This window comes from Chanodichthys erythropterus, chromosome 16 (assembly GCF_024489055.1).
Source record: "Chanodichthys erythropterus isolate Z2021 chromosome 16, ASM2448905v1, whole genome shotgun sequence".
Classification (NCBI taxonomy): Eukaryota; Metazoa; Chordata; class Actinopteri; order Cypriniformes; family Xenocyprididae; genus Chanodichthys; species Chanodichthys erythropterus.
The window spans coordinates 31,476,127-31,490,651 of record NC_090236.1 but is presented as its reverse complement, the minus strand read 5'-3'; the positions used below and the strand labels follow the sequence as shown (position 1 = coordinate 31,490,651).

The 14,525-nt window shown below is 37.1% G+C and overlaps 1 protein-coding gene across 1 annotated transcript in view; it reads right to left on the bottom strand.

Moving 5' to 3' along the window:
• Positions 1-888: 888 nt before the first annotated feature.
• colec12 (collectin sub-family member 12) overlaps positions 889-14,525 on the bottom strand; it is a 40,467-nt gene continuing 26,830 nt past the window's right edge. Inside the window, exons 3-10 of the mRNA XM_067362370.1 lie at positions 14,261-14,383; positions 10,561-10,647; positions 8,847-9,890; positions 5,980-6,471; positions 2,171-2,313; positions 1,940-2,049; positions 1,629-1,771; positions 889-1,515 (exon numbers count right to left, since the gene is read on the bottom strand). Of these exons, the coding sequence (XP_067218471.1) occupies positions 1,496-1,515; positions 1,629-1,771; positions 1,940-2,049; positions 2,171-2,313; positions 5,980-6,471; positions 8,847-9,890; positions 10,561-10,647; positions 14,261-14,383 (2,162 nt within the window). The 3' untranslated portion in view covers positions 889-1,495. The remainder of the gene's footprint in view (positions 1,516-1,628; positions 1,772-1,939; positions 2,050-2,170; positions 2,314-5,979; positions 6,472-8,846; positions 9,891-10,560; positions 10,648-14,260; positions 14,384-14,525) is intronic.

The following is a 14,525-nucleotide window of genomic DNA, read 5'->3' as shown; positions in this document are numbered from 1 at the left end:
CAACACAAGCTTCAGACACGCCCTCCGTCAAGCGTTGACACTGACGCCCCGTGTGAATGCAGCGTCACTCTCTCATACTGGTCACTGGAAGTTCAACATGGCACCTCATGGCAAAGAACTCTCTGACGATCTGAAAAAAAGAAAATAATTATTGCTCTACATAAAGACGGCGTAGGCTATAGAAGATTACCAAGACCCTGAAACTGAGCTGCAGCACGGTGGCCAAGACCATCAGCAGTTTAACAGCACAGGTTCCACTCAGAACAGGCCTCGCCATGGTCGACCAAAGTTGAGTGCACGTGCTCAGCGTCATATCCAGAGGTTGTGTTTGGGAAATAGACTTAGGAGTGCTGCCAGCATTGCTGCAGAGGCTGAAGGGGTGGGGGGTCAGCCTGTCAGTGCTCAGCATGGCTGTCGTCCCAGAAGGAAGCCTCTTCTTAAGATGATGCACAAGAAAGCCTGCAAATAGTTTGCTGAAGACAAGCAGATTAAGGACATGGATTACTGGAACCATGTCCTGTGGTCTGATGAGACCTAGATAAACTTATTTGGTTCAGATGGTGTCAAGCATGTGTGGCGGCAACCAGGTGAAGAGTACAAAGACAAGTGTGTCTTGCCTACAGTCAAGCATGGTGGTGGGAGTGTCATGGTCTGGGGCTGCATAATTTCTTCAGTGTTGTCACATGAAATTATATAATAAAATATTTACAAAAATGTGATTGGTGTACTCACTTCTGCGATATACTGTATATATACACACACACAAATACAGGCAGGCAAGGCAATACAGCAGTGGAAACTGATGCAAGTGAGACATTCCACATTCAGACATAAATAATAAGGATAATATAAATGTCAACATAGAGCTTATTGAAAAATACCAACTATATTTTATTTCAGATAAAAACATGGTCTTTCATGATGATTACATACATGTACATGTATTCAAATACACAACTATTTTATACATAGCTACTGCATAATCAAATATTTGAAAAATCAAAGTGTTAAAGATTTATTCACAAAATCACATCATTGATGTCCAAGACTTAAGAAGTAAAACTCTGGCGTGAACAAATTTTGGATTATAGTCATTAAAACATATCGACATATTGATTTGTATCTTTATGGTTGGCTGTTCAAAGCTTTATTTTAATTAAAGCAGCTACAAAGCTTCATTGTATTGCACTGGATTAATGTGGCATCAGCTTTGTTAATGACAGGTAAAACAGGTATTTACAATCACATGATTACAATACATTACAGCCTTTTCACTTATCATTAACATGACTGGTGATCAGTGTATTTAAAATAGTTTGCAGTCTTGACTTGCTCGTGATTGTCAATGACGTTTACTTTTGTGTCCATCACGTATGCTGATCTCTGGGCAAAGAAGCGATTGTTCATGCTTTGTGAGAGGATACTGTGACAGAAGTCTTCTGAACTGTCTCTGTGATTGTCATATCCAATATTCTCTGTTCATTCATAACAGATGCTATAAAACTGGAACTTTGGCTGTGAATAATGGAAAAAATACCTCAATGAATTATATGAACTCAAAGCACACCAAACAGATAACACATTTCAACAAAAAGAAGCAAGAAAAACATGCAAGAATCAGAACTTACATTCATTAGTTCGTTCACAAATGAAACCAATGCGTTCTGTGCAGAAAAAGTCATTCCAATTGCCCTCATGTATTAAACCTGCACAGTCTTCCCCAGCCTCGTGACCATGATTCCAGTTATCAGGCTGTCCAGGTTTCCATTTCCTTTAAATTAAAAGCAGACAAGACTAATGGGGAATGTATCCTAAGTTCCTAACACTGCATTCTCCCCTCACTGGATACACTTTATGTAATATGTACACTTGTGTACACTGGAGGTACACTAATAGAGTTCATGGGTATTTTACTTCATGCATTCAGTTATTTACTCACGTATAGTTGGGCAGGCTCCCATCCACCCATCTCCAGATGTTTTCATCTTCGCTATCTGTGAGGCCCAGCCAAAAGTAGCCCTTTCCAGAAATCTGCCTCTTTATCCATAGCTGTGAGAGATAATAACACTCATATTTATAGAGTGATATTAGGTCTAAACCTCAAGAGTAATATGGACAATGCTGTTAATTGGAGATGTGTATATGTTCGGAAATAGTATCCAAGATTTACCTGCTCATCTTCATCATTGATAATCAGCATAGATGAACTCTTGTTGCTGCATCTTTCCATTGTTTCATTAAAGTTCAGACTCTCTGTTTGAGCTGAGAAGTAGTAACATTTATCTCTGAAGCTCTTCCACTGAGGTGGGCACCCTTAGATAAAAAAAACAAAAAAACATAAGAAATATTGTCACATCTCCATTTGTGCTTAAAAGTAGCACTTATGACAAATGCAGACTGGTTACATATAATTCAAGTCTTCATGTTGTTAAAATGGAAATCGATATGGATGTGCAAACTAGCATGTGCTATAATCTCTATGTGCAATGCATCTTTTTGTACTGTCCCTATACAAACGTTTTTTAAAAAGTAACATAAGTTACATACTATAAATTGTGGTTTGTGGAATTTTGACAATTTTTGATAATTTTTAAAGTGCCCCTTTCTATTCTATTTTAAAGGTTCAAACAGGTCAGCTTCAATAGGTTTACATGCATCCAAGGTAAAAAAAAAAACCACTTTCATTTTCCCTAATTTTCAGAGTCTAAAAATGTTTTTTTTTTTTTTTTTTGAAGATTCAGTCTCTCTAAACCCCTCCTTTCTGAAACCCTACTCTGCTCTGATTGGTCAGATGGCCCAGTCTGTTGTGTCTGGTCTAACGCTTATAGCGCATGTTAGAAACGAAACGGTAATTACTATAACTGAACTTCAGCTACAGAGGCTTTCTCTGTGCTTGATACACAGTGATATGAACAGTTAGACTGGGTAAACCCAGCCTGATCTGCCGGCCATTTGATTTCGCCCGGCAACTCAGTCTGGAAACCCGTACATTCATTTCTACTGCGTCTGTTACACTTTTGCGGGAACCAATCACAGACTGGCTTATCCACCTTGCTCGCTATTGGCGGGTATAACACGATGACGATAGAGAAGCGACAGCAAGCACGACCGTCAATCCAATTCCTTTTAACCTCTCGACGATGCTGAATGACTTCTTTAGTTTAGCAAACAAATCGCTCGAGTGGAAGTAAATACCACTCACTTTCATGTTTTTTTTTTTGCACAACCTGCAAAAATTGCTCGATGCCATTGCTGCTTCTGCAAACCGCTGATCAATGCTACAAACCAATACAAACTAAACCTGTCTGGAGTTTTCATGTCGCTCTGCAAAGTACGTCACCCGGATCGTTGATCTGATTGGTTGAAGGACTATCCAATTGCGTGAATAATGCTCGTTGATCACGCCTCTTGTGCAGTAGAAAATACATACAGACCCCCCAGACCAATGTTAAATTTTAAATTGAGCTTGGTCTGGTGATAGCCAGACAAATGAACAGTAACAATGGTGTCGGTTTCACCCATAGACTGTAAAAGGTTTTACCTATCAATTCCAGCACGAGTCCTCAACCTTTGAACCAAATCAAGAACCAAACTCTTCCAGCTACAACTACAGTGTTTGAGGGCGGGTCAAAGTAGACGTTGTTCACGACACGAGCAGTCAATGAAGACCATAGGCTGGCATTATGTATATTTGTAACATTGTTACATAGGAAGTGAAACTGGAATTCCAGGAATTTCCAGGAACTGGAAACCAGGAAGTGAGACCGGAATTGCTGACAACTCGTTTCGGCAGTTCAGAATCGATTCTTTCTTTTAGGAGACAATAACTTTATTTTGTTGTGCACTTTGATCTTTAAAACTTTGCAGACCTTTTACGTTCACAAAAAAAATATATTACACACTGCATGAAACATAATATTCAAAAAACATAATAGGGGCACTTTAACCCTTATAGGGTCTTTGGGGTCTGCACAGACCCCAAACGACGTTTGCTCAAATAAAAAAAAATATTCTCTTTGTCCAAATGACATGAAACTTTGTACCGTTGTTAACACTTTCTAGATCTACAAAGAAAAAAAAAAATCGGAGTGATATCTTGTTTTTATGTTAGTGTAAAAAAAAGGGTCACACTCAGGGTCTTCGGGGTCTCCACAGACCCCAGGCAATAAAATTTAATTTTGTTATAAAATAACTGCTTTTTAAAAAACAAATGTAATTTTACTCTGTTTATTAATGTTTTTACTTCATATTTGTGCAGTTTTTGGAGGATTTCTCGTATCTTTTAAATTTATATAAATAAATAAATAAATTAATATTTTTACAAAAACAGCTTTTTATGTAAAATTCCCTTTATAAAAGACCCACATTTCTAACTTTCATTCATGGGGATAACATGGATAATTTGACATGGTTTAGTGTAAGATTTTTGCCCATCTTTTGAAAAATGCAGTTTTAAAAGTAAAAAATCACTTTTACCAGTAGATGGCTGCAGAGCTCCACTATTTGTTATGTGCTATTTGACTGACTGAAAGACATCTTTTCATAAGTTTTTTTTTGTTGGATTCATATCTAAATGTTATGAAATCACAATTATAACAATAAAAAATACTTTTTGTCAAAGTTTAGCATTTTTTGTACTGAAAAAAAAATAATTTTTCCAAAATGTTGATTTTGAGGATGAATTTTGTCCATTTTCACAGTGGAGTCTCATCATAATGTAACAATATTGAAAAACTATTTTTTTTCATTACAAAAAATGCTAAACTTTGACAAAAAGTACCCTTTATTGTTATAATTGTGATTTCATAATATTTAGATATGAATCCAACTGAAAAAAACTTATGAAAAGATGTCTTTCAGTCAGTCAGATAGCACATAGCATATAGTGGAGCTCTGCAGCCATCTACTGGTAAAAACGATAGTTTTTTTACTTTTAAAACTGCATTTTCCAAAAGATGGGCAAAAATCTTACACTAAACCATGTCAAATTATCCATGTTATCCCCATGAATGAAATTTAGAAATGTGGGTCTTTTATAAAGTTAATTTTACATAAAAAGCTGTTTTTGTATAAAAACCTATTTTAAAAAAATATTTTTTAATTTATTTATATAAATTTAAAAAATATGATAAATCCTCCAAAAACTGTACAAACATGGAGTAAAAACATTAATAAAAAGAGTAAAATTAAATGTTTTTTAAAAAAACAAGTATTTTGTTACAAAATTGCATTTTGTTGCCTGGGGTCTGTGGAGACCCCGAAGACCCTGAGTGTACTTCCCAAACGAAGACCGCATAAGGGTTAAAGGTGCTAAAGAGGATGTTTTGTTTTATACATTTTTTGCAATATTACTTGAAACTGTCTTAACTTACTGATAAAAGACTATTTATTAGGTGCACTGAAAGGAATAATATTAATATACATCATCTGTGCACGAGGTAGGGCCTTAAAAACATCAGCAATCATTGCGTAAACGATTGGTCCTCTGGCTTGTCAATCACTGCCGTGACGTTCCTTGTGAGAGACAAACGCGGCCGCGCGCTCCGGTAACTTTCCACACTCCACAGGCGCTGCATTCAATGTTTTTGTCAGGAGACAGGAGTAGCAACTGCAGATTATGAGTTACCTGCGGTTAGTCCCACATAATGAATCCACTAACACGACACAGCGAATGCCGTTGGCAAACACTCGTGTTCCAATACTCATGCACGAGTTTTGGGAGGCGTTCCCTTTCAAAAACTCACTAACAGTCTTTGGTTTCTCAGTCGATGAAAAGATCCTCTTTAGCACCTTTAACTTATATAGAAATTAACAAAATAGATCTGAGTACAAATGGCAAATATTCTAAGATCCATATTTTATATAAAAGCTAACCACATTACATGAAAACAGTATTATTTATTCTGTATAAACCATATTATCGAATAAATTGCCTGTATTAAGTGTATGTGAACAGTGAAAGTAGAAATAAGCCTGTACCTGGTGTACTTGTAGGAGGCGGTGCTACCTGGCGGTTGACAAAGCCTTGTGGATCTACCGGGGGCAAAACTACTGGTGCAGGAAGTCCTGGTAATCCAGGAGGTCCAGGTGGGCCAATGGGGCCAACGGGCCCACGGGCTCCTTCCAGTCCTGCAGGCCCAGCTGGCCCTCTGAGTCCCTGGGGCCCTTGAGGCCCAGAAGGACCTGGCTGACCATCTCTTCCGGGCAGACCAGGTATACCGGGGTCACCTTTCTCTCCTGAAGGCCCGGCCCTGCCCCCTGATCCTCGTGAACCCTTTGGCCCAGGGCTTCCTCTTGATCCAGGTGGCCCTTTTAACCCTGGCACACCAGAAGGCCCTGCTGGACCCCTTTCTCCCTTAGGCCCAGCAATACCAGGTGCTCCTTTTTCACCAATTTCACCTTTCTGGCCAGCTTTGCCAGGTAGCCCCTGGGACCCTTTGTCACCCCGAGGACCTCTTGGACCAGGAGGACCTGAAATTAATGACAAAGAAAGTAACTTCCACTCGATTGTCTAAAAGCACAAAATGCTGGTAGTGAAAATGAGTTATTAGCATAGATTGAGAGGTGATTTTGATCAGTGTTTCATTCTAAGAGATCATTAATAGATTCAGATGGTACCCCACATGACCACAAAGCCATGTTTTGGCTGTGAATTATGTCTCCAAATATCTTAATTTTATAAATGTAATAATTATAAAATATATTTTGGTAACATTTTATGACAAGGTCCCATTCATTTAAGTTAATTAATGTGTTAACTAACAATGTGCAATATATTTATTACAGAATTTGTTAACAAAAATACAAATGTTCATTGTTAGTTCAACAGATATAACTTTTGATTTTAATCATTTCAATTTCAGTTTATTTATAAAGCACATTTAAAAAAAAAACTTTTTTTTTTTTTTTTTACCAAAGTGTTGTTCATAAAAAAATACACCAATGCAGTTACAACAGGGGTGTCTAAACTCTGTCCTGGAGGGCCACTGTCCTGCAAAGTTTAGCTCCAACCCTAATTAAACACACCTGAACCAGCTAATCAAGGTCTAATTAGACATTTTCAATCAAGTGTGTTGAGGCAAGTTGAAGCTAAACTATGCAGGATGGTAGCCCTCCAGGACCGAGCTTGGACACTCTGAGTTACAAAAGGTTAAAAGCACAAAAGAAAAGATGAGTTTTTAACATGGATTTGAACTCAGGTAACGTAGGGACAGACAATAGATAACAGCAAAAAAGCAAACTGGATGGATAAAAGCAATCTGGATGGATCGTGGATAGCAATTAAGTCTGAAAGGTATTGAGGGGCTAGATGGTTGAGGGCTTTGTAAACAAACAGTGGCACCCCAACAAACCCAATAAACAATAATTATCGAGCCCTGATGAAATAAAACCATGAATATTTTTTTTTTTTACTTAAAAGGGGTTTGACTTTGGCAAATCGACAAAGGTGATAAAAGCTAGCTCTAACAATGGCATTAATTTGCTTGTCTAGCTAAGTCTACTATCAAGGTAAAATCCTAAATCTACCCTGGTCAATAATGTTTCGGTCCACACAAAATAATTAGATTTTTATCATCATTTAGGTGCATAAAGTTGTTAGTGAGCCATACTTTTAGTTCATGAAGACAAGCCACCAGTATCTGAACAGCAGAGATATCATTATGTTTTACTGGTATGTAGAGTTGGGTGTCGTCAGCACAGCTACGGTACGACACACCATCTACTAAATATTGACCCAATAGATAGTATATATAATGAAAATAGTTTTAGTATTATGTATAAGTAAATGTTAAAATTTACATTAACTAAGTTTAAAAAATGTAAGTATTTTTCATTATTTCATGTTAACTAATGTACACTGTAAAACATATTTTCATGATTTGTTATCAGAACATTTTTTCTTTTGTCAAATCAACTTAGATAATTAATGTGGTTCAGATAACATAATATTTTGAGTTTCTGTTGATTAAATCAATTGCCTTCATTGTATTAACTCAAATTTTTAACTTCAATTAACTCAATTTTTTTAATGCAACTATTTAACTTACTTTTTTAAGTTAAACCAACAATTATTTTTTTGCAGTGTAGTTAGCAAATGTTAAGTAATGGAACCTTATATTTTTAAAATAAAATAATATAAAATAATCTTTTAAAAATACTTCATAAAGGCTACATGATACTGTATTCTGAATTATACATATTTTATTAGATTATTATGACACCAATAATTAGCTTCCCTTAATCACCTAGGATCAAATCTATTCGGTAACTCCTCAAAATAGTTTTTTGTTTATATATATATTTGAATATTTAGGAATAAACCTTCTCTATATAGTACTTTTTGTCATTTATGTATTTGTTTTAGTGAATCATTTCACATTGCATTGTTGTTGTGCTCGCTTTTTTTTTTTTTTTTTTTACAATTCAGGAATTTGCTGTTTCAACAATTTAATTCTTCAACATAAAAGTATTTGAGTAATGAGATAATCACAGAAGTGTGCACTTGCGGTTGCCTGAATGGTTTGTTGGATCTGCGTGTCTCACGGTTTTATAGTATTTATAGCTCCTCCCAACTTAATAAAACAAATTGTGTGACTATGAGGATAGATTACCTCAAAATGTACATCTGTATGTATTTATTTAAATTACATACATAACCCTCTTTTAGCTATTGTCATGTGCCGGTGATTATGGTTGCCATAGGGTGCCAACCCCAGCTGTAATATATTGTATAATAATAATAATAATAAATAAATAAAATATAAAAAAACATTATTAAATTGTGTATAACAAAACAGAATTGTTTTAAATAGTGTCTACATTTGCTTTATAGCCTCAGCTCTTACCCTGAAGGATAGTGAAGTTTGTGATGAGCTGCGAGTGTTTGCTGTCGACCAGTTTCATTTCCTCCATGACTATGGACAGGCTGCTGACTTCTTTGTCGAGCCTGGCAGCGAGTTCCTCCTGTTGGGCTTTGAGCTCTGTGCTGTCCGCCTTAGTTTCTGTCACACTGTTGTTCAGCCCCAGCAGCAGGTCCGAGTGCCGGGTCACCGTCTCGGCGCAGGTGCGCAGACCATTCAGGTCCATGCTGATCGCTCCGAGCAGCTGCGTGGTGAAGCTAACATTCCCTGTAATGCGGTCCATTTCCCCCTCATTGCGGTCAAGACGTGTCTCTAGTGCATCAAACTTCATGGAAGTGGCGTTGTCGTGGTCTCGCTGCAGATCCATGAGCTCACGCAGGCTCTGGTCGTGGCCGTCAGTGATGGCCGAGGCGTTCTGCACCTGCTCTGAAAGCGAGTTCAGCTGAGAGGTCACGTCCTCCAGAGAGTCACTGTTAGAGCGAGTCAGTGCAGAATTATTAGCAGCTAAAGCCTGGAGGTTCTGCACCTTCTCCCTCAGCCAGTCGGCATCTGCTTTGGTCTGCCTAGCCACCTGCTGAAGGCTCTGATAGTCATTCTTAAGCTTCTGGACAGCCTGGCTAGTGTCCTCAACTGACCTCTGGAGGGAGCTGATGAGGCTCCTCTGCTGGGTCTGGGTGAAGTTCAGAGTGCTGATGCTGTGAGTGTTTCGTCCCTGTTCGTTCGCCTGCACCTGAAGATCGGTCTGGAGCCGAGCCGTGTCAGTCTTTAGTCTGTCAATCAGGCCGCTGTATGAGTTTAAGGTGTGGTTTACTTTGCTGATGACGTTGACGTTGCTCTCCAGCAGATCTCGCAGTGAGAGGTGTCCGCTCTGCATGTCCTCGCCGGCTAGCCGTAGCTCATCGAGAACAGCTTTGTTGCTAGAAGCCTTCATGGCAATGTCGCTGAGCTGCTTCTGCAAGGTCTGAATTTCCAACTTGAATGAGAGGAGTTCACTGGTGGCGTTCTCTGATTTCTCTCCCGTTTCATCATCTGCCCATCAAACACAGAAGTTCATTAAGTGGAAAAAAAAAATGGATTCAGGGCAGCTGAGTCAATGAGGTATAAGAGTGTCCATTATAAATATGTAATGATTAATTTATTTTAATATTTAAGGGCTGTTCTTAATGAATTTTAATGACTTGTAATGAAGTAAAAAGTAATAACATTATTACTGAAAATCAATATATTCATATATTTTAATATATTTATTTATTTTATACTTTTAAAATATTTTTCAAGACAATTGTTTTACAAATATCATGAATTATTAATTCATAGAAATCACACCACATTATATAATATAACCTGTACTAACCTTGCCTTGTCATAAAAATATTCCACCACATGACATGAATTTTCCGGAGAAAAGTTTATCAATATATTATATATAAGCAGTGGAGCAAATTTATAAAATAAAATAAAATAAAATAAAATAAAATAAAATAACATTTCATTCTGATAATGAGGCCTTTTCCCTTCATTGTGACATTAGGGCAGTTGTATCACATCATCATTTCTTACATAATATCACCCCAAAAATGTAAATCATTGAAAATCACTGAATGTGTGACATGCACCTTTAATCTATTTTTGAAAAAAATAGTCATTAAGCCAGTTATGTGATATCTAAAGGGCAACATCTCAGGTCTACTGGACTTACCAAGTTTCTTGAGGTCTGTCTCTACAGCCATGATTTTCCCTCCATAATTCTCCATACCTTCTGTTACATTATCCATCCTTTGGACCACTGTGGGACACACATTACAGATGCCAATCAAACATTGTCTGCACTATGGACCAGAAGTATATTATAAATCCTTAAGGGTGCCCTAGAATTGAAAATTGAATTTACCTCAGCATAGTTGAATAACAAGAGTTCAGTACATGGAAATGACATACAGTGAGTCTCAAACTCCATTGTTTCCTCCTTCTTATATAAATCTAATTTGTTTAAAAGACTTCTGAAGAACAGGCGAATCTCAACATAACACCGACTGTTACGTAACAGTCGGGATCATTAATATGTATGACCCCAATATTTGCATATGCCAGTCCATGTTCAAGGCATTAGACAAGGGCAGCCAGTATTAACGTCTGGATCTGTGCACAGCTGAATCATTTGACTAGGTAAGCAAGCAAGAACAACAGCGAAAAATGGCAGATGGAGCGATAATAACTGACATGATCCATGATAACATGATATTTTTAGTGATATTTGTAAATTGCCTTTCTAAATGTTTCTTTAGCATGTTTCTAATGTGCTGTTAAATGTGGTTAAAGTTACCATCGTTTCTTACTGTATTCACGGAGCCATTGCTATTTTCATTTTTAAACACTTGCAGTCTGTATAATGCATAAACACATCTTCATTCTTTATAAATCTCTCCAACAGTGTGTAATGTTAGCTTTAGCCACGGAGCACAATCAAACTCATTCAGAATCAAATGTAAACATCCAAATAAATACTATACTCACATGATCCGATGCGTGCATGCAGCATGCATGACGAACATTTTGTAAAGATCCATTTGTGGGTTATATTAGCAGTGTGAACTTTGTTTATGCACTGTATTATAGTCGAGAGCTCGGGGGCAGGTAGCATGAGGATTTAAAGGGGCCGTAGCCTAAATCGGCGCATATTTAATGATGCCCCAAAATAGGCAGTTAAAAAAAATTCATTTAAAAAAAATCTTAAATTACATCTTGTGAAAAAACATTCTAGGGCACCTTTAACAAAGTAACGAGTCAAGAGGCTGCTTGAGACTCATCTCTGAAATTTCCTTCAAAATGCTGATAGTTTTGACCTGTGTCGACATGATTCAACATTTTAACTTGTCCAGTGCACATGCACAAAAATACAACAAAAATTCCACACATATAGTCATGCAGGAAATACATGACACTTAATTTCCTCTGGAATTTGGATTGGATCCTGAGGAGTCTTTATCTGAGCATCTTCTGATCCTTTGTGGTAATTCCCAGCAGTCTTGCTGGCACCACTATAGATATTCAAGGACAGATTTTGGTCTCATCCCTGATTTGTACAATAATGAAACCCCAGTCTAAAATGCCTAAGGGCTAAAATGTTAATATAACCTGCCATAACCATGACCAGGCCATTTATGTTCTTATGTACATTGTTGTAAACATCTTGATTCTAGAGTTACGTGTTCACATGCACCACTAGATGGCGCTTTCACTGTGCATTCTGCTTGATTCTTTTAGTAAGAGGTATATGATTAAAATACCAACTGTCACATTTGTCATTTTCTTTGGAACGGTCAGAAGGTGATCTTACAGGCTATTATGACAAAGTCCCAGAATGGAATCAAATCCCCCTCTTGAGCCCAGTGTTTATCCCATTGAATTTCTCACTGGTGGTCAAACATGAATGAAAAAATAAAGTCATCCTCTTTGCTCTCCAGTGTATTCGCTCTCAATGTTTTTAACTCATGTTTCATTCAGACATGCAGCACTTAGCTATTCACTGCCAGCAAATTCAAACACATCAAAGATCTTGGGTGTTAGCATTCCTGACTGCGCTTGTGTAACCAAACACAGAACAAATATATGCTGTAGGGGAAAAACAAAACATGGAGGTCCATTTCAAAGGCTTGTTGGTCATTTTCACACTGGGAGTCTGTCGGCAGGAGGTCAGCACTGCCAGTTCCTCGTCTCAGTCTCCTGGCCTCACACTCTCCTTTCTTTCTTGTATAGGCCATGTTATTTTTGAATGGAGTTCTCTAGCTCTTAGATTATTGAGGCACTAACTGGACTAAATCTGAATATGCAATTAAAAACTTTTGTTGATATGAAGCTGTTCAGGAGACCGTTTAGAAGTGATACAGAATAAGCATAACGTGACCAGATTCAGCCTGGCACTGCCAACAAAGGAAACATGCACTGTATTCAGAATGCAACAAAGTCCCTGTCAATCAACCTGTGGGTTTCGGGACAACAAATTACTGCTAAGGCATAAAATCTCCTCTGGAGCAGGTTTGCAGTGAGACTTGCTGCTTTACATGGTTTTCTCATCTGGTTGGCATTAGGGTTTTACAAAACCAGAGGACACATATGGACTCAATGGACACATGATCTGGACGATCAGATCAAATTCGTTGAAAAGTAAATAAGCAAGGAGACACTTTCCATTTCAGATTTGGGGTGCTTTGTAGAAGTTCAGTTATTCCATTTAAAGATACAGGGATGAAATTAAAAAACAATCAATATTAACAGAACTGGCTTTTAACGCAATCGATGCAGTTTCGAATCTGCTTTTTGCCGAGCTCGCATTTATTTTCAATAAAATGTAAAATAATGTTCTAAAAGTGGAAATAAACTGCGAACGAGTGTTTAATAATATTATAAAAGTTTATTGGGTTGATTTAGGGGAAGGTGTAGGGAGGGTTTTTATTCTCCCAATAAGGCAGCATCCATTTAATAATTTTAATAAATAAAATCATTTACACTCTATGATATTATTGCATCCTGTAAATGTACAAAAATACTGAGGTGCAAATAGTATCTGCCAATATAAAGTATAGATAGCATCTAATTACTAATTACTCTTATTGCAAAGAACTGATACTTTTACATGGTATAAATAGAATATCACTATTTTCACCTAGTGTAAATAGCATATCGCTAAAAAAAGCTGCTACTGTCACTTAGTGTAATATATTGCTATTTTCACTTAGAGTAAATAGCCGCTGCCTTAAATTATTTCGTAATGCCTTAATATAATATTATTATTATATCTTCTAAAACATTTAATGGCAAAAAAAGGCATACATTTGATCAATTCATTTATTCCTTGAGAATCAAACCCATTAGCACTGTTAGCTATAGGAATGCTAATCACACAACTGAGTAAAATTATTAAAAACAAAACTCTATTCAAAAGCTAGAAAAATACCTCTATTTTACCATGGCCTTCAGGAAGACAACAACATGCATTATCTTATCCTGATTGGCACCAGACAAAATAAACTGGGATGCTCTGTTTCACAGTGCTCTGGCTTTCCCAGCTAATAGAGAAAGCAGAAGCCACTGTGATAATATGATTGACAATATTTGGAAAAAATATCTTGTTTCTATGGTGCAATATGGTTGCCTTATGTCAGGACAAATAATAAAGTGAGCCAAAGTTCAAAACTGAACAGCATAAATGATGGTGAATGTTAAATTATAGCACATTCTTGATACATATTGGCTGGATATAAAAAATTATAAACCCAGTGAACCTAGATTATCCAAATTTCTGATCTAAACAACAGACAGCAGGAATTGTCTATACTGTACTTTTGTTGATTTGCTATCTCCAGTGTGAAAGCGGGCTTAAAATGCATAAGACTTCCTACCTTTGTATCCCAGCACAGCCACAGCTATGGTGAGCAGCGCACAAAGCACATACAGAAGAGCAATGGCCACTCTCAGGGCCCAGTCATTTTTACATTTAGTGCATTCACTTCCCTCCTGGATACCTGCAACACAAAATAACACTGCATCAAACATTGAAAATGCTTTTTTAGCATGATGTAAATACATATCCCTCAATCCCTAATTCTTACAGGATTAGTTCACTTTCAAATGAAAATTAGCCCAAGCATTTCTCAACCTCAAGCC